The sequence below is a fragment of the Ictidomys tridecemlineatus genome, chromosome 4 (genome assembly GCF_052094955.1).
Source record: "Ictidomys tridecemlineatus isolate mIctTri1 chromosome 4, mIctTri1.hap1, whole genome shotgun sequence".
NCBI lineage: Eukaryota > Metazoa > Chordata > Mammalia > Rodentia > Sciuridae > Ictidomys > Ictidomys tridecemlineatus.
Window position 1 is genome coordinate 100,943,169 of NC_135480.1, and position 18,638 is coordinate 100,961,806.

Sequence of the window (18,638 nt, forward strand, 5' to 3'; positions counted from 1 at the left end):
TGTCAGGGTTGGAGGGGATAAAACAGAAATCCCCAGCCCCAACCTCACCCTCTTTCCTGCACCAGCGATAAAGGAAAGATCACTGAGTCTTTCGGATCAGGGACTAACAAAGGGATTAACATGTTCATGATTCATCCAAGGGGACTGGCAGTCCATTCCAGGGCTAATGTTTAGCAAAACTGTAGAACGTGGAAAATACCAGATAAGTGCCACTCAGGGATCCCGTGACTGTAAACATCCTGCATCTCCAGGGGAATCCCAGTCATTCATTCAATATACGCTTGCTACACACCTACCAGGGGATTCCAGGGGAAAACGAGAAGGGGCTACAGTCACCGTGATGGCTCAGCTAGGGCCTTCCCAGCTCAAAATTCTTAACCAGATGCCTCTTTTGGCACTTGATTTTTCAAAAGGAAAGAAAAGAAAAGAAAAAAAAAGAATAAAAAAAAATAAAGCACAAGGAAAAAAGTTGATAGTAGGGCTTAAATATGTTCCCAGGACATGTCTGGATGTCACTATTTAGTCTAATTTTCTACACCTTTTAAATCCACAGTGCAGTACCCTGAAAAATTCTCAATAGAAAAGATTAAATTGTGTTCACTGTAGTTTAATTCCTAATCCAGTGAAGGAAGCTAGCATCTTCTAGACAGATTTTTTTTTTAAAGAGAGAGAGGAAGAGAGAGAGAGAGAGAGAGAGAGAGAGAGAGAATTTATTTAATATTTATTTTTCAGTTTTCGGCGGACACAACATCTTTATTTTATTTTTATGTGGTGCTGAGGATCGAACCCAGTGCCCTGCGCATGCCAGGTGAGTGCGTTACCGCTTGAGCCACATCCCCAGCCCTAGACAGATATTTTTAAAAAGAAATTTTTGAACGCTGATAAAATAGGAGAGTAATATCTGCCCCCACCACCAATTCTGGTTAACGGAGGTCTTGATGCTTTTTGAAACACGGCTCTCAGCTGCACAGGCTTGACATCTGTGAAGGGCACAGGCCCAGCTCCCATCTGTAGTTTTGCATTTAATTCTTTGGTTGCATGAGCCAAAGGAACAAAATGGCAGGCTGCTGATGCTCGAAAACAAATTATTTTCTTCTTGTCTTTTAAAAAAACCCCAGCCACCCAGAGAGTCACTCTGTGGCTGACAGGTTAAGCCAGAATTGCAAATATGCAGTCTCCTACCTGCTGCGGGCACCTCTTTGGTTCGGGATGATACGGACTAGCAATGTGGAGGCAGGTGCTCATTTCTCTCTGTGGCATCCTGGGAGCTGGTGCCAGCTCACAAATCACATTTGATTTGCCCGTGTTTAGAGGCGTGCGAGAGTGATCAGAAGTCAGTGCATTCATTTTTGATGAGTGCGGGCGGAGGGAGGAGACTCATGGGGGCTGAGGAGAAGAGGCAGTAACATTTACCAGGCAGCAGAGGGACAGGGGATGGACAATTTAAACGTTCGCCGTTTACACCTCACACCCTTCTATGACGTCACTGCTGTATCTCCAAGGGGCATAAGTGACCTCTGTGTCACCAAACCCCACTTCCCATTTGGCCTCTCAGCTGTCACTTGTGTGTCTCCCTTTATCTTGAAACAGTCTTCCCTTGGTTTCCTAATAAAGCTCTCTGGTTTTTGACCTATTGTGGGTCAGTTTTCCTCTGTCCCTTGGCAGCTGCGCCTCCTCTGTCATGGCTGGTGAGGGTTCTTCCAGGTTCCAAGCTCACCTCTTCCCTAGTGTCTGTCACATTTCCCACCCATGCTTCTATAGCTCCCTGACCACTGTCCATCCCCGGGCTTCTCCTTTGAACTCCAGCCTCTTATAGCCCACTATTTAACTTGACTCCTTAGAGGCTTCAAAGGCACCTCAAACTCAACATGTCCAAGACATAGCTCTTGACCGTATATCTGGTCAGCCCATCTCTTTCCTGGCTTGGGATGGTGCCACGGTCTGTCCTGCGTGCCAGAGGGAGGTGTTATTCTTGACTCTTCCCTCTCTCTTCCTTGCTATCATGCCCAATGACCTTTGTGTCCCATGTAACTCTCGAACACACTCTATCCAACTCATCCCTCTTGAGATGTGGCCAAGTCACATCCTCCCTCATGTGGATCAGGGAAATGGCCTCCTTGCCAGCCTCCCAGCATCCACTCTATGCCCCCTTCCCGTCCATCTGTTTTGGACACTGCAGCCATCATTCATTCTGCAAACATGGCGGAGCTCCACTCCCAGGGCAAGCACTCCACCCTGGTGCTGAGAGAAGTCCTCTCAAAACCCAAGCTGACAATGCCCGCCCCTTGCATAAAACCCTTCAGTCCTTTCCCCTTGCTGTTAGGATGAAGCCACATTCTGTGACATTTTGGAAGCTCTGCAGCAAGTGGCTCATGCGCCCCTTCCGACCTCATCACTCTTCTTCTCTGAACTTTACAGAATTTAAACCCTCTTTGTTCACAGTATCCTCTTCCCAGGACTCACTGTTCCTGTGGCCACTGCCCAAGGACAAGCTGAGCTCCCTGAAGGCAGGAAGCAGGTCTAAAATGTTGGTCCTATCCTTGCAAGTGCTAGGCACTTCACACCTGTTGTTGGTTTAAATCAGTTACATTTTTTTGTCCTTTACTTTAAATATATATATATATATATATATATATATATATATATATATATATATATATATATAGAGTAGATGGACACATACCTTTATTTTGTTTATTTATTTTTATGTGGATGGACACAATACCTTTATTTTGTTTATTTATTTTTATGTGGTCCTGAGGATAGAACCCAGTGCTTCACAGATGTGAGGCACGCGCTCTACTGCTGAGCCCCAGCCCCAGCCCCTTGTCCTTCATTTTGAACGTGGAGTCCCTCTGCATGTTGTGGTCACACTGGACACCCCTTGCCTTTTGCCTCACTCAGCTGCCAATCACAGGGAGGTGGGGGGAGCTGAGGAGCGGCTCCTTTTCTCCTCTCCTGCTTTTACCAGTAGTTTGTAGGTGGAATTGCCCTTGTGGGCCCAAATCTTCTTTGATGTTGGCACAAAACAACTCTCTTCCCACAACCCTTCCAGGCTAAGCATCGGAGTCAAATCTGGAGGGCTCTTGCTGATTTTCCTTACTTGATCACTGCCATCTCCCTGACTCTGAAGAGCTGAACTGGGGGCCCTATCTTCTTCTCTTTCCTCTCCAGCTCTCTCAGGGTACTGAGCTGGCTCTGGTGAATATCGTCTCTTTTAATATTCCCTTTCATATGAGCCTGGCTTTCCCAAATTAACATATTTCATTAAGGGTTCTCTCTCTCTTTCTTCATCAAAGGATTTATGATGCAAAATATTCTTCTTAAAAACTAAGGATGTGGCTGGGGAGATGTCAGCGCCTTCTGCTCTGTGGGCTGCTTGCTGAGAGGGGACCTGGAGCCTGGATTTTTAGGAAACACATTCGCTGTAGAGGGGGAGCATCTTGGAAGAAAGCCACATCTGGAGCATTTAGCTGCCCGAGCTGAGGAAACAAATCCATTCTGCATCTCTGATTTTCTCCTTGCACCATGGTTCTGAGCTCCCCGTGGCAATCTCTCTGCAGCCCAGAGACAGGTTCCCTGGGTCACAACAGCAGCTCATAGCATCCCAGCACCGGCCACACTCCAGTTCCTACACAATGACATGCCACACCAAGCTGGCTCCCGGAACCAGGGTCAGAAGAGCCCCCAAGCCAGCCTTCTGGGTTTGCAGGGCCGTCCTCAGACAACACACCCCTGCTCCTTGCTTGGCAAATAGGGGCAAAATGTAGTGTCTGCATTTTAAATCTGCACAGCGCCATCTGATAGATTTGTGTGGACGGTGCTATTTATCATTCAGCATTCATGTATTATTACTCTGCTGCCTGGGGCCTGCAGAAGTCAGCATGAGTGGGATGGCTTAGAAAGGGCAGGCTTGGTAATTTCCCTCGGAAAATTAGCACAATGAGCAACGTAGCAGAAAACCCAGCAAAAGCACGGGGAGGGCAGAGAGGGGGTCAGGATCCAGGATGGGCGTGGTCGGGGGGGCAGGAGGCAGAGTGGGAGGGGGATGGAGGCACACAACCAGAACACAGGGAAGGTTCCGATGGGCCAGGTTCCGTGCCAGGCATTTCTACCTAGGACATCACTCTCACCCTCATCCTCACAACCATCGTGCCAATAAAGTGTCCCTGTCTCTGTTTTATAAATAAAGAGATGCCTGAAGATGTTGAGCTCTTGCTGGAGGTCACACAGCTCACTTGGTCAAGCCAAGGCTTTGGTTCTGGAGATGAGTCTCCTTCCGCAGGTGCAGGGAGTCGCAGACGCGCCACACACCCGCACCCACACCCCCTCCTTCCTTTGAGTCATCCTTCTGTTCCCTTGGATACCTTCTGCAGGTTTCATGTAATATGGTTGTGGTGTGTTTGGCTTGATGGAATAGTGCTGTGTAATGGTTCTGAAAGTGTGTGCGTGCGTGTGTGTGTGTGTGCGTGCGCACGCAGTGTGTGTTCTCCCTCCAACTTCATCGTGTGCTCCAAGGGCAATATTCTCTCTCCTATTTCTTTTCCTTTCCCTGCCACATGTCTGGTGCATGATTCTGCAAAAAAAAATAATATATTGGCACTCGGTACATGTGGCTGACTGACAGACATATATTTCAGCCTGCAAGTCCCACAGGACTCTAAATTGCCGCATGAGGTATTTGAATTAGAAGGGAGAGAAGAACTCACATTTATTAAAGGCTCACTCTTTCTCTTTAATTCCCAAGCAGCCTCGTGAGGAGGCATTCTGCTCCCACTCTGCAGATGGGGAAGCTGAGCCGTGCCCGCGGCCTCTGCCTGCATCCAACCGCAACAGGCTGCAGTTCTCATGACCCCCCCCCCCCCCCCCCCGCTCCTAAATGCCAGGATGTGACAGACGCCCATCTGGGTGGGCTGTTCTGGAGCAGACTGGGCTCCAAGGTAGAGGAAAAGACCAGCCGCCTTTGCAGGGCCTGGTATCCTGTGAGTTTTTCCTTTAATGGTGCAAAGCCATTGTGGGAGGGGGAGTGTGCTACTGAGCTTTCCACACCCCCTCCCTGCCTGTCCCTCCTGCCACTCCTTGCTCTGGGGTGGGCGATGGCAGTTCTTCTTCCTTGGGGGGACCAGAGGGAGAGACATGTGAGAATAGGTCTTGCCCGGCTGTCTCTCCTCTGTATTTCTCCCCAGATGTGTGATGTTCTCAGTGCACCCTGCTGAGCAGAGCCCCAGGAAAGTTTCCCACACATTAGAGGGGTCAGTGGAGGGGGAGTGGGCAGCAGGGCACGTGGGGGAGGAGCAGAGGGGGAGGGGTTGAGCTCAAAGCTAAGAACCAATAGATGAGTGGGAGTTGGCAGGCGGGGTGGGGGGGACAAGGGAGGATGGGCTCTACAGACTCTTCCTGTGTTCCCTTTTAAAATTATTTTGAGAAGTTAACATGGACTAGTTGTTTTGAGTTCAAAAATGTATACAAAGATCCAGAATGAGAAGGGCTTTTCTCCTACCTTGAAGCCACACAGGTGCCCTCTGAGGCACTGCCTTGCCTCTCCTGCCTCCCGACAGTGGACCCACCATGGTTTCTCCAGACGCGGAATGACTGCCCCCCTGTACCCCATAGAGCCAGCTGGGCCTGATAAAGGGTTCTGGAAGAGTTCTGGGAGCAGGAAACTTAGATCCAAGCATTTCCAGAGACTTATAGATCCCCATGACCCGTTCTTAGGAAGGACCTGCTTTCTGACCTCCAATCACCCTCATCACCCCAAACCAGGAGTACCCAGGTGACCTGGCAAACCTTACGCCCCAAAGACACAGCCCACAGCCTTGGCCTAGTACTTTTAAATTGTTTTAAATTAGATCATCCTTGAGAGTGTTTCCTTGGGGACAGCTTCCCCATCGCCTGGGGGTTCTGTGGTCTGTGCCTGGGGTTTCTAGACTGATAAGTGTCCTACCCTTCAGAGACCATAGGTACTTGTGCACTGGATGGTGCTGGTGTATCTGCCTTAGATGGCCACTTGCCAGGGGCTGTCCCACCAGAGGGGTAGAGGCAGGGTGTGTGACATGGGGTCATGGTAGGCCACGCTCCCTGACTGGGCACCTACCTGATTTGTTCTTGTATTCAATGTCAAAGCCTGTAATGATGCTGTTCCCATCGAATCGCTGGGTCCATCGCAGGTTCATGCTCCGGGCCTTTACCTCCCGGATCTCCAGCTCAGGGGGGTCAGGGGGCTCTGGAGTGCAGCAGGGAAGGGACAGAAGTGAGGATGGCAGCAGGAGCTTGGCCTCCATACTCCGCTTGGGGGTGAGGTCATTAGTGGTCTAACCAGGGACCTTGGAGCTGGGGGAGGCCAGCAGCTGGGCTCAGAGGCTGAGAAGCCAGGTTTGGTCTCCTGCCTTGAGGCCTCTTTGCCTTGGCCCGGGAAAGGGCAGACCCCTTTTTCAGGGATTCCTCAGAGCTGAGGGCTGCTGCCCTCATCCCCCACCCCATGCAGAGCTCCCAACTTTTCTAACTTGAATTTTCCTTCCTGCACTTCCTCTAGGGGCACGTTCCCAGGAACCAGGTTCCCAACCCCTCCTGGAACCAGGAACTGATTGATTCTGTAGGGGCTGCAGCTCCTGCAAGTGGGTGCTTCTGAGGTGCCTGCAAAGGTCCTATCTCCCCACTTTGGGCTGGAGGGAAGGGGCAGGAAGCTTTCCCACAAAGGCCATTTCCTGTCATCCCCCACCATGGCGCTGGAGACGCTCCCTGCTTTTCTTTTTTCCTTGAAAATTGAACCCAGGGGGCTTAACCACTGAGCACATCCCCGGCCCTTTCCATATTTTATTTTGAGATAGAGTCTCGCCGACTTGCTTAAGGCCTCACTAAGTTGCTGAGCTTGGCTTTTGAACTCACGATCCTCCTGCCTCAGCCTTCTGAGCTGCTGGGATGATAGGAGTGCGCCACCATGCCTGGCTGCCCCCTGCTCTTTGAGGTGGACTTGTCTGCAGGTTGCTGGCCCCTAGGGAGCAGACACGTGTCAGGAAGGTGGGCAGGGAAAGCACCTTGCACGGTGAGCTGGATCAAGCCCCTGTCCTCCCCGTACGAGTTGATGGCGTGGCAACTGAAGAACACAGAGTCCCCACGGTCAGCTGGCTTGAGCTGGGAGATGGCCCGCAGGGGCAGGAGAGGGAGGAAATGGGGAGAGCCTTTTAGAGTCCAGCTACTGAAGGGGGCCACTCCAGGGGTATCAGCAAAGGATATCTTGTTCTGGGAGGGGCTTTGTCAAGGGCTTCTCTTCCCAGAATGTTCCAAGATAGGGAGTGTGGAGGGGTCCATGCAGGGAGGAAAAGGTCAAGGGTCCTAGGAGAGGAAGGGGAGCCCGTGGTTCCAGAAAGGAGGGCTGAAGAACCCATAGCTGATGGCTGAGGGACTGTTAGGAAGGGATGTGGTGAGATCCCAGGTAGAGATTCCTGGGTGGGACTAGAAATAGGCGGGAACGGCTAGGTACATTTTGGTGTAGGGAAGGGCTCCCAGGCTCCCCATTTACCTCCTCTGGATACAGATTTGACATGGTGGGCTCCCCACTTTCAGAGAGTCAGGGTCCTTGGGGCCTGGGGCTGGGGCTGGGGCTGGGTACTCACCTTCAATGTGGAGACAACCTCATCGCCATTGTCCTTGGTGGCTATGGCATAGCGCATGACTCTGTCGGGGTCAATGACAGTGTCCCCTTTCTCCCAGCGGATGATGATTGGCCGCTCGCCACGCGCCGTGCAGTTCAGCTCCTTGGAGTGGCCCTTGATGGCGATGGTGGTGTTGGGGTGGGAGGTGATCATGGCTGGGACTGGGGAGGGAAAGAGGTGCATGGCACCGTGAGGGTCTCAGGAGCAATCCCGGGGGGAGGTGCACGTATTGCAGAAGCCCCGCCCACATTGCCCCATCCCCAGGCCCCTGGAGAAGGTCTGATAATGTGAGAGCCCTGTAGGGGAGCCTGTTTGCCTGTCCCTGGTCACTCTTGCTTCCATGTCTGGGATGCATAGCTCCCTCCTCACCAGGACTTCTTACATTCCCTGGACCCCTCTGGTGATGTCAGTTGACTTGGTTTCAAAATTATTTTACATGCACAACATACATAGAATTAAAAGGGAAACTGGTTATTACAGAAATACGGTTATGTAAATATTAAAAACATTAAAAAGCAGACTTTGGATATTGTATATCACATATTCATGCTTCTCTATTACTCATGAAAAAAAGATCTACCAGTCGGTCTTATAATTACTGTCTTATTTTACTGTGCTTTTGTGCTAGAGATGAGCACAAGTGATATTTTGAGATGTCTGCAACAAATGCGATCTGATGTGAAAATATCTGTGGATTTCTACTGGTGACAGTCACACAGACTGTACTGCTGTGGGTTGTGGCTGTTTTCAATGGCAGGAAATACTAAATTTCAGTTAGAGGCTAGAGAATAGAAGATGTGCTCTCCCCGCGCCCAACTCAAATTCTCCAGTCTCACCAAATCAAATTGTGGGCGGTCTCTGGACCAGGTCAGGACCCCTGCTCTGAACCTGGGGTCTCCATTTGTCTGTACAGCTAAAGCTTCTTTATTTCCATCCTGAGCTTTCCACCAAAATACCACGGTAAGCCCTTGAACAGCACCACCGCAACCGACAACCCTCAGCGACACTAACAGGGTCTCAGCTTCACCCCACCCTGTCCCATGTTCTGAGAAAGTCGCCAAAAAGCCACCCAGGCTGGTCATCCACCCCTCCCAAACCCTGACAGGACATTTGTCACCCACTGGTCCCTCCTCTGGGCCTGAGCACCTGGCCAGCCACAGGAGGAGGGGAGGGACAGGGGAGACAGAACAGGAGCCCTCAGAGTCCTGTCCCCTTTCCTCTGTGCAACTCAACCAACACGCACTGAGCTCTTAGGCCATCATGAGACAACTTGCAGGTCTTGGGGGTACATGTGACAATGAGTCAGGGTCCTTGCCTCCTGAAGGTAGACCCAATGCCTGGGGAAGCATGCATATTGGAGGCATGTGATGAGCGCTCACCCAGCTCAGGAGAAATTCTCTTGACTGGGGGCATCTGGGAAGGCACTATCCATCTGTCTCACAAGCATACATCGAGACCTACTATGTGCCAGGACCTGTGCTGGCTTTGGGAGTCACTGAACAGGAGGAGGACGGCCTCTGGTGGCAGGGAGTCACATTCCAGGGTGAGAACAGGCAAGGAACCAATGGCCGAGTCAGGAATGGCAGTTGGCCGAGGGGCACCATGCACGCCTGGGGACCTGAGATGAGGAGGACAGAGGCCTGGCACCCCAGGGAGGGGAACTGCCTGAGCAAAGGCTCAGAGACAGCCATCTCTAGGGCAGGCCCAGAAAGTGAGTGGTCTGATGCGACAGGGGGTGATCCTTGGGCTTCTCTTTTCCTCACCACCTTTCAGGGAAAACTTGCCGCTCAGAGTGCAGGTGCTCAATAGCTCTTGTCCTGAGAGGGTGATCCAGAAACACGTCCTGGGCCGCAAAACCCAGACACCTCCCACCCCCACATTCAGCAGAGGAGCCCTCCTCACACCCGGTTCTACAGAGCAGAGACCTGTCACCACAGCCCTGTCACTGGTTTGCTTGGGCAAGGAGCAAAAAGAGGCTCTGTCTTCTCTCTGCTCAGAGCTGGTGCTCTGCCCCTTTTTCCTGGCACCATGTCTTGGCTCTGTCTCGGTGGCTGCCCCTTTCTTCCCAGTATTCTCAGGATTTCTCTCCTCTCCAGTTTTAAAGCCCTTCTCAGACAAAGTTCTTCCTAGCCGACTCTCCAGGGACATCTGATTTTTATGGACAAATAAGTCTTTGGAGAAAGGAAGGAAGCCACAGGACTGGAAGGGTCTGACCTGCGACAGCAGCCAGGGGATAAGGGGGACATTTGGAACAGGTGCCGGGGGATGACCTTTCTGGCTCCCTGAAGTCATGCCATGCAGACAGCCACCCCCTCTGCTGTCTTGTCAAGCGGGATTGGATGTTGAGGCCGGGCCTTGGCCCCAGGTCCCAGCACATTCCCTAGCCCCGGCTCATCAAATAATGAAGCAGATAAATTTTATAATGCACAGCATTACACTAAGATATACAATAAAACGCGAAAGACAAATAACGAGGTGCAAGTTATAATGAAGAAAAAGCCTGCAGTCAGAGACATCCGAGTATGAATTATTGACTAAGGTTTTACACTCTCAAGGATGTGCGGAGGAATATTTTTCCATCAAAGATTTGCATAATTCACTCGTATAAACCTGGGTGGAATATAGAGTGAGGTTTTACGTCAACAAGTCAGGCCTTGCATTGCAGATGCCTCCATTTTTACTGGAGGATGGAGATGCTGGGGCGTGGGGGGAGGCACAGGGCTGTTTCTGTTCTTCCTACAAGGAGCGATCCAAGGCTGGGATCTGACCCCTGGGTTGGTTAGGTCCTAAGGCTGTCCTGTTCTGGGGAGGAGAATCCTGTTCCTGGAATGACTGTGGAGCAGTGTGTGTGTGTGTGTGTGTGTGTGTGTGTGAGAGAGAGAGAGAGAGAGAGAGAGAGAGAGAGAGAGAGAGAGAGAGAAAGGAGGGTGGAGCGAGGGCCACCCTCAGCAGGGGTCAGCGTCTGAGAAAGGGCAGGAGAAGGAAGAATCTTTCCCCATTGGAGGACCTCACAGCTCTGCACCAGGGTGAGAAACTGGCACCTCTGTTCTGCTTTCCAAGCTCAGCCTGTAGCAACCTATCTAGGGCCTGTGTGGGAAGCATAAAGGTCCCTCTTGGTAGATGCAGCCTGGTACTAGGAGGCACAACTTGGCCAGTGGAACGGAAACCAGATTTCAGACCCCACTCACCAGTAGGATGTGGATCTTTGAGCAGTGCACAACTTGTGTATCCACACATGTTAGTACCAATTCAGGGAACTTATCTTTCCTCTCAGGGTTATTCAGAGACAGGCATGTGGATAGAGAGGGGCAGCAGGGTCCTGAGAGATCCTTTGTCCCTTAGTCCTGTATAACAACCCCACTTGGAGCCTGAGGCAGGCTCCCACCCTCTCTTTATGAGCTGCCCAGGCCATCTTTACCGCCCTGTAGCTCTGGACTAGCTCAGGGGAGCAGGCTATGCAGAAGAGCTGGAAGAGCTTGGGGCCAGCTGACTTGAAAGTTCTAGCTCTGTCGGTACCAACTATGTGGCCTCTGTTACATTTAAGGCCACCTCTGCACCACACAAGTCCACTTCTGCACCTCACAAGTTCACCTCTGAACCTCACAAAGCAGTGGTGAGGATGAAACGAGTGTATACATGTAGAATGCCTGCCACGCGACCACGGGCAAGAAGCCTGGTTGCACAGCCACCCCCACAAGGCTCTCCTGCCTGCGCCTGTCCAGGGAAAGCATCAGATGTGTCTGTGGGCACCAAGCTCCTGGCTGAAGATGTCACTGGCTAGACTGTTTCACAGGGTCACTGCACCTGCACCAAAACCTGCTCTCCAGCCAAACGTGAGTTTGGGGCTCTGGAATCCTAGCTGCTCCGATTGCACTGCACGTGTTAGACACCGGAGTTTTAAAATGTGGGAAAAGAAAAAAAAGAATGTAAACTGTCTCATTAATATCTTTTACATTGATTACATTTTAATATTTTAGAGAGATTGAGTTAATATTCTATTCCCATTAATCTTACCTGTTTCTTTTTCACTGTTTTGAACATGGGACAATGGGAAGGTTTGAAATTCCGTGTATGACTTCTGCTACGGCTCTGCTGAATGGCACAGTATAGGTCATCCACTCTGACCCACCCTTCCCTTTACAAATGGAGAAACTGAGCTTGCCCAGGAAAGCGATTTGCTCAAGGTCACTTTGCTAGCAAGCATCAGATTCTACTGTCATGTCTAACTAAAACAAAACAAAACAAAACAAAAAAACCAGGTGTGATGGTGCACACCCTCAAGTCCCAGCTACCTGGGAAGATCACTTGAGCTCAGGAATTTGAGGCCCAACATGGGCAATGTAGTGAGACTCTATCTTAAAAAAACCAATCCAACTCGACCCAACCCCAGTTGGGAGAGAGTGGTACTCCACACTGGTGGCCACACTACTAATGGTGGGCGGTCAGGCCAGGCGGGCAGACCTACCTCCCATTTGTAGGACTAACAGTTATAAGCTCAGGCTGCCCGTGAAATGTTCTGTCCGGTTCTAGACACTCGCCTTGGCAGAAGACATTGACCACCTGGGTCTGTCCAGGGAGATGACCGGACTTCACATGGTTCTAGAATCTGGGAATGTGGGGACTGCAGGGAGTGAGGGGGTCATAGGCAAGGCAGAGGAGGGGGCCTCCTGTTAGGCCCAAGGAGGAATTTTCTAGTAGTTCCTGCTGTTTAGGGAAAGGACTGCCATGTGGGGCAGCAGTTCTCTGTACCAGGGCTGGAAGACCAGGGAAGAGAAGAGCTGGGGCCTGGGTCTAAGCCCTTGTCTCTGGGTCCTGGGGGTGTCTGGGTCTCAGGGGAGAGGAATTATGGCCCTGGGGAAATGGCTGTTTAGGAAAGGGATCCCCATGATCAGGGTACACATCTCCTGGCATATGGGGGTCTTCAGTCCCTTGTCCTGGACAAGCAGCAGGGAACACTCCTCTGTTCTCCCTGTCCCACAGTCTTCTCACCAGCAAACTAGAACAGAGACCCCTCCCTCCTCCAGGGTCTGTGGTCCTCTCCTGTGCCCTTGACTGGGGGCCTCAGCCCTCCTGGCTATTGCACGGCTGAGCCCCAGGCAGCAGGTGCTGGCCCCGCTCTCCCTCTTCCCTGGCCTCGCCTCCTGCTCTGGGCCACGAGGACTCCCTGTTCCACTGAGCGGCAGTAATGAGCACCGTGGGTCTTCCCTGAATGGAGACTTTCTGGGTTGAAGGAAGACCCCAAGGAATCCTTGGGAGGTGTTCACGGGTGGACACCCACTTGCACATGGAGGTGGTGCCCAGAACACAACCAATGAACAGTCTCCACTGCCATCCCCCTTACCATGAGCCCACATGCAGCGTCCCACAAACGATCTTGCAGGTCCATATCCCCATGTGGTGAATACCCGCTCCCACACACGAAGGCAATACCTCTGAGCACCCTCCCTCTACACGCTCATGCGTGTGCACAACACATGCACACTTTTATAGTCCCTGTGTTACGGAGCGCTGGTCATGTGCTCGCAGGGCTCTAAGCACTGTGCATGGGCGAACCCTGCTGAGGGAGGCCTGTGATTACTCCCCTGCTCCGAAGCCTGGGTCGCGGCATAGCTCTGTGGCCTTGCTGGTGTCCGTGATGCTCAGGATGGAGCGGGCAACAAGCCGCATGCCTTTGTCTCTTGGCTTCTTTTCAAGGATTCCTCCCAACACCAACCATAAGGAGTAAGTGTTACTATCCCCATTTTTCACACAAGTAAACCAAGGCTTCTGGCAGGGCAAGTGGGTCTTGCCCTGTAAGCTGTGGGTGCAGAGGCTGGAGGCCTATTGCCAGCCATCTGTCTGCCCGCCTGCCCCCCACATGGTCTGGCGATGGGAAGCAGAATTTGGCTGTGGTCTCCCTGTGGCCCGGCAGCCTCAGCAGGTGACTCCTGGGGTGGATAGCAGGGACTGCAGCCTTAGGGGCCCAGGTAGGGCAGCTGGGGGGTGGGAGGGGACTGTAAGCACAAGGCTGAGGGTGCGTGGAAAATGTTGATGACAGCCCTGCGGGCAGCGCGCTGCTCCCACAGGATGCAGGAGGCTTTAACCAGGCCAACTTGGTTGTCTCCTGCAATGTGACTCAATTAACAACCAGGGAACATGAATTTCTCTGTACAAAGCTGGGTGTTGGGGAGGGGGACTTCCCGTGGCCTTTGGAGCTGGAGGGGCTGGGCACAGGTGCTAGTGAGCCTCCCCTTAGGTGGGGGGGGTGGGACTCTTCGGGGTTCCCGGTGAGTCTCTGGGTGAGGCAGGCCCATCTCATTTAGAGCTTTACAGCTTTTCACACAGTGTTCTGCATTGCAAGTGGCCAAACTGTGGCAGGGGGCAAAGCAGTGTCCAGGCGACTACCGGGAACACCCCACATTGCGAGCAGACACTCTCTGGAGTCCCCCATGGGGCATGCCCTAAGGGCACAGTGCCTGTCTCCAGGGTGGGACTGTGAGCCTCCCAGGGTAGCTGCAGCCACAGCCTGGGAACCAGCTCCCATCCGTGGAAAGGGGGCTCCCAAGCACCAGCGCCAGACACCCTGCCCAGGGCTGCTGTCCACTCACTCCAGGGAGGACTGGCCAACAAGGCTCCGGCCATTGCTTTAGGTGGCAGAAGTCCCTGGTCTCTTCCTCCTGGTTCTGTCCCCTCTGTCCCGTGGGGCCTTGTTGGTGGGAGCCCCAGTGAAGGCAGCAGGGCTGGGGAGGCGCCGCCCCTCCCCTCACTCCAGGCCCTCCCAGGGCCGCAAGCAGAGGGGAGAGGAAATCAATTTCAGAAACAAGACAGTTGTCAGAATCCGATGTAACCGGTTCCCGTCTGTGAAATTACTCGCAGGCCGGCTCCTGTCACCCCCGAGGTCCTGCCCGGACCAGCTGCTATTTACATTTTAATTTGATGTGAGAGGCTGATAGATTTTTAAAAGACCATGAGACAGCTCTGCCGCCTCACTTACCCCCTCCCAGCAGCCACGCACTTTCCCACCAACCCCTAGGCCTGGAGGTGGAGTCCTGGGGTCCCCAGACACTGCCCTGGGGATGACGAACCCTGTGCCTATGTAGACCCTCGTTCCTCAGCTTCCACCCTCCTCTGAGGTCCTACCTCTTGAGAGGGAGGAGCCCGCTCCTTGCAGTTTAAAAAGCACTTTTGCAGCAAGCTTTATTTATGTAAGGAGGTGGCCTAGGGCCTATTATCCCTGCCATCGTCAATGAAGAAATGAAAGCTCAGAGAGGTTAAGTGATTTGTCTGAGGTTACATAGCTTAGTGACAACAGCAAGAAGACCAAGTCCCATGTCCCCTGACAATTCACAAGCTCCCTTTTCTTTAGTTTTAGCTTAGCCTTCTCTTGCCTATTTTTCCGTTCCTCCTGCTGTGGATGAATCTTGGGAGAGGTACAGAGGGAGGCTGAAAACTAGAGTGGGCAGCTGGGTCTGGGGCAGGAGTAGGGGCAGGAAGCCAGGCTCCCTGGGTGCTTGTCTGCCTCCCTTTCTTCCTTGGTGATGGGAGCTCAGCTGGTGTTTCTGACAGTCCCCAAACCACCAGGGAGGGAAGCTCTGTGTTGAATACCCAGAGGAGACAGCAGTGCGAGTGGGAAGGGGACGTGGAGGGAGCAGGAGGAGGATACCATCAGCATTGGGAGGGGCTGACGTCAGGCGTGAGAGGCCAGGAAAGTCACCTTCCACGGGGCATGTCCTTCCTGTTCTCGGGCGCGGTGTGCTAACACAGCGCGAGGTTGATCTAACGGAGGACTCGCTGCGTCCACACACTGTTCTGAGTTCTCAAACATGCGCCGATGCACTAAGCACTCACAATAACCCTATTTCGATTCCCACTTTATACTGGGGAAACTGAGGCTTAGAGAAGCACATAGTCCAAGGTCACATGGCTGGTGAGTAGCAGAGCCAGGGCCCGACCCAGGGTGTCTGAGGTCTCACACACTGTGACACTGGTCAAAGGACAGCAGACACTGGAGCAAGTGCCAGGGAGTGGCCCAGCTGTACATGAGAGCCACCTGGAAGTTTTGAGAGATACTAAGGCACAGATGGAATGTGCAGAGGCTCTGGTTTAAGGGGTCCTGGGTGGGCCTGGGCATCTGGATTCCTTAGGAGCCACCTCCACCTCCACCTCTAGGAGGGTCTCACTGCTCTGGGGGAAGCGCCACAGGGCTGGGTGGACCCTCTTCATGCCCTCTGGTCTTTCCCCTGCTCCAGCTGGGTGAGCCCCAAAGCCAACAGATTGGGAGAAGGCAGCGAAGTCCTGGGATTCTTCACTGTCCCCAGGGAAGGGTCTTTGCTTTCTCAGGAAGTTCTTCTGGAAGCCTAACTGAAATCTCTTCAGGAGTCTCATAGAGCTTTTCGTTCAAAAGGCCACTTTTGGTCTGCCGAACCTCGTTCCTGGACCTCCTCTTCTTTGCCCTAGGAAGAGGCTTTTCCTGGAAACAACGGGTGCCCTGAAGCCTGCGAGCTCTGCCAACCCACCTTGTCAGGGGAGAAGGCAGCCCCGCAACTGCTTTTGTTTCTGGAAGGATTACAGGCAGCCCTGAGAGGTGAGTGGGCCCGTCTCCCCGGCCCAGCACACTCGCCTCTCTCCCCCGAAAGGCTTGTGTCTCTGCTCCTTGTTAACAAGCTCCTGACAAGGACGGGAGCCTGTTTGGCTGTGTGAGATAAGCCGCCACAAAGGGGCCTTGTGGGCACGAGGGGTGCCGGGCCTGGGGTGGGTGGGAGAGGCTTTGCTCAGCCTGGGTGGTGGCAGCCCTGGGCTTCCCCTGGGAAAGGCTGAGGGGCGGGGGCTTCTGGTGGCTGCTTTGTTTTCCCCTTCTTAAAGAGCCAGGGCTGTGGCGTTGTTAATTTGATTGCACCCACTTCGGTGTCTTGTCTCCCCTGATTAGCCAAGCTCCACCTGAAGCATGAGATTAATTCAAATTGCATGGAAGCAATCAGCCTCGCCTCTGAGAGCCAGTGGGGAGGTGCCCGGGGAGCTGGGGGCTCGGGGGACCCTGGCTGTCCACTGCCTGAGTACTCAGGGATCAGAACTAGCAGGACCACAGAGCTGTGAAGGGGACAGGGCTGGGGAGCACAGGACCTCAGAGATTTGGACCACAGACCTGTCTCTGCTGCATGGTGGGCCCAGCTGAGACCCTTGGACTTGGCTGGGCCTTACTTTGTCCAGCTATAAAATGGGGCCAGCCACTTCCTGGAGTGGGAGGGGGGTTGTTCTCCAATGAAGGTGGGGATGGGGATTTCTGCCTGCTTCTCATCCTCTATTTCCCTGAGAATGTTGGGAAAATGATAGTAATAATAACAACTAACATTTACTGTGTGCTTATTGTGTGCGTGTGCCATGGTTAATGCTGTTCATGAAATAGCTCATTAAAACCCCTCCCTCCACAGCTCTAGAGGATAAAAGATCATCTGATCATCTGAATCCTTTCAGAAACAGAAGGAGGTGGGCCGTCTTTCTTTGATCACTTGGGGAAGGTACTTCCGGGTCATCACTGTGAATGGGGTCAGCAAACTTTTCAGGAAAGGGCCAGATAGTGAATCCTTGAGGCTTCACGGGCCTCAGGTCTCTTGCATGACTACTCAGCTCAGCTGTCACACCTCCAAAGCAGCCTTAGGAGTGCACAGAGGATGTGAAGAGGGAGATGGCCCTGTGGCGATGGGGGCAGAGACCAGAGTGATGTGTCTATGGTCAAGGAACGCTCAGGACTTCCCGCAGCACCAGGAGAGCCCTCCTCTGGAGGCTTCAGAAGAACACGGCCCTACAGACACCTGGATGTCAGCCTTCAGACTCCCAGAACTGTGAGAGCACAGGATCAAGTTGTAGGCCACCCAGCTTGCAGGCCTTTGTTTCTGTAGCTGGGGAAACCAAGGCAGGGATCCGGCAAGTGGAGAAGGTTCTCAGTGCTTGGTGCCCAGAGAGGGTGGCCTTGGCTCTGCTCTGTGGAGTCAGAAGGGCTTCCTAAGGTGCCAGGTGGTGTGGGCTTTGCTCTCCCAGCTGTGTGGGGAATTTAATCTGCGTCCACTCCCGGCCCCAAGGGCCCTGGCTGGCAGAAGGCAGGAAGCTCAGAGTGTGCAAAGACCACCCCGCCCTGCCCCTAATCCCACCTGCAGCCCTGGGTACAGGAGGGGCTCAGAGCAGCTGCTCCATAGCTACCTGATGAATGGTGCGCCAAATGGGCCACCCTGCCCCATCTCAGTTCTCTAGACCTGAGAGGCCCAGAGGGCAGGGCAGGGTGGTTTCTGGGGGAATCTGTTCCCAACTCAGGACTGGACACCTGCCAGTCACATGTGAGTGGCGAATCACCTTGGTTGGGGCCTTGGGGTCATCGGGCCAGTGCTCAGCTCTAGGGAGAGTGTTTGCTTGCCTCAGGGTGTTCCCTGCCATCTCTTGGCCACAGCAATCCTGCCACCTCTCCACGCCTCCACCCTGTCTTCCTCATCTCTCAGCCTCAAGCCCTTGACTCTCCCGGCTTCCTCTGTCTAGCCATTGGGGCCTGATATTTGTTCCTTCAAAATGGCTCTTAGAGTCCTGCTTCCTCTCCACCTCTCCCGCTCAGGATCCTGTTGTCATTCCCACTACCTAGTCCGTCATGCCCAGACTTCAGTGCTGTTCTCCCATCCAGCCCCAGCCCTCATCCCTAGCTGCCACCTTCTGGTTTCGTGCTTGCTCTTCTTGCCACCTCTCATGGGAGCTTAGCACCCCAGGGCCTTTGCTCAGACTATCTCCTGCCTCCAGGAAGTTCTGCCCTGTCTGTTCATTCTGGGGTTTTCCTTCTCTAACCCAATGTCACATGCAGATAGTGCCACCACACTTAGCATGTGGCCTTGCCTTTTGTCCTGGAGGAGAGGACAGTGGTTTAATTTTGCCTTGCTGCCTTGTGGGCTGCTTGGGTAAGGTTTGGGTGTGTGTCCTAAGGGTTCTTGTGCTTGAGTTTCATCCCCATTGTGAGGACTCAAGAGGGTGGAA

General features: G+C 53.0%; 1 protein-coding gene across 1 annotated transcript in view; it reads right to left on the bottom strand.

Annotated features, from left to right (window-relative positions):
- The window catches only part of Dscaml1 (DS cell adhesion molecule like 1), a 318,012-nt gene that overhangs the window by 37,519 nt on the left and 261,855 nt on the right, over positions 1 to 18,638 (bottom strand). The window contains exons 12-14 of the mRNA XM_078047071.1: positions 7,614 to 7,813; positions 7,035 to 7,131; positions 6,095 to 6,223 (exon numbers count right to left, since the gene is read on the bottom strand). Coding sequence (XP_077903197.1) covers positions 6,095 to 6,223; positions 7,035 to 7,131; positions 7,614 to 7,813 — 426 coding nt within the window. The remainder of the gene's footprint in view (positions 1 to 6,094; positions 6,224 to 7,034; positions 7,132 to 7,613; positions 7,814 to 18,638) is intronic.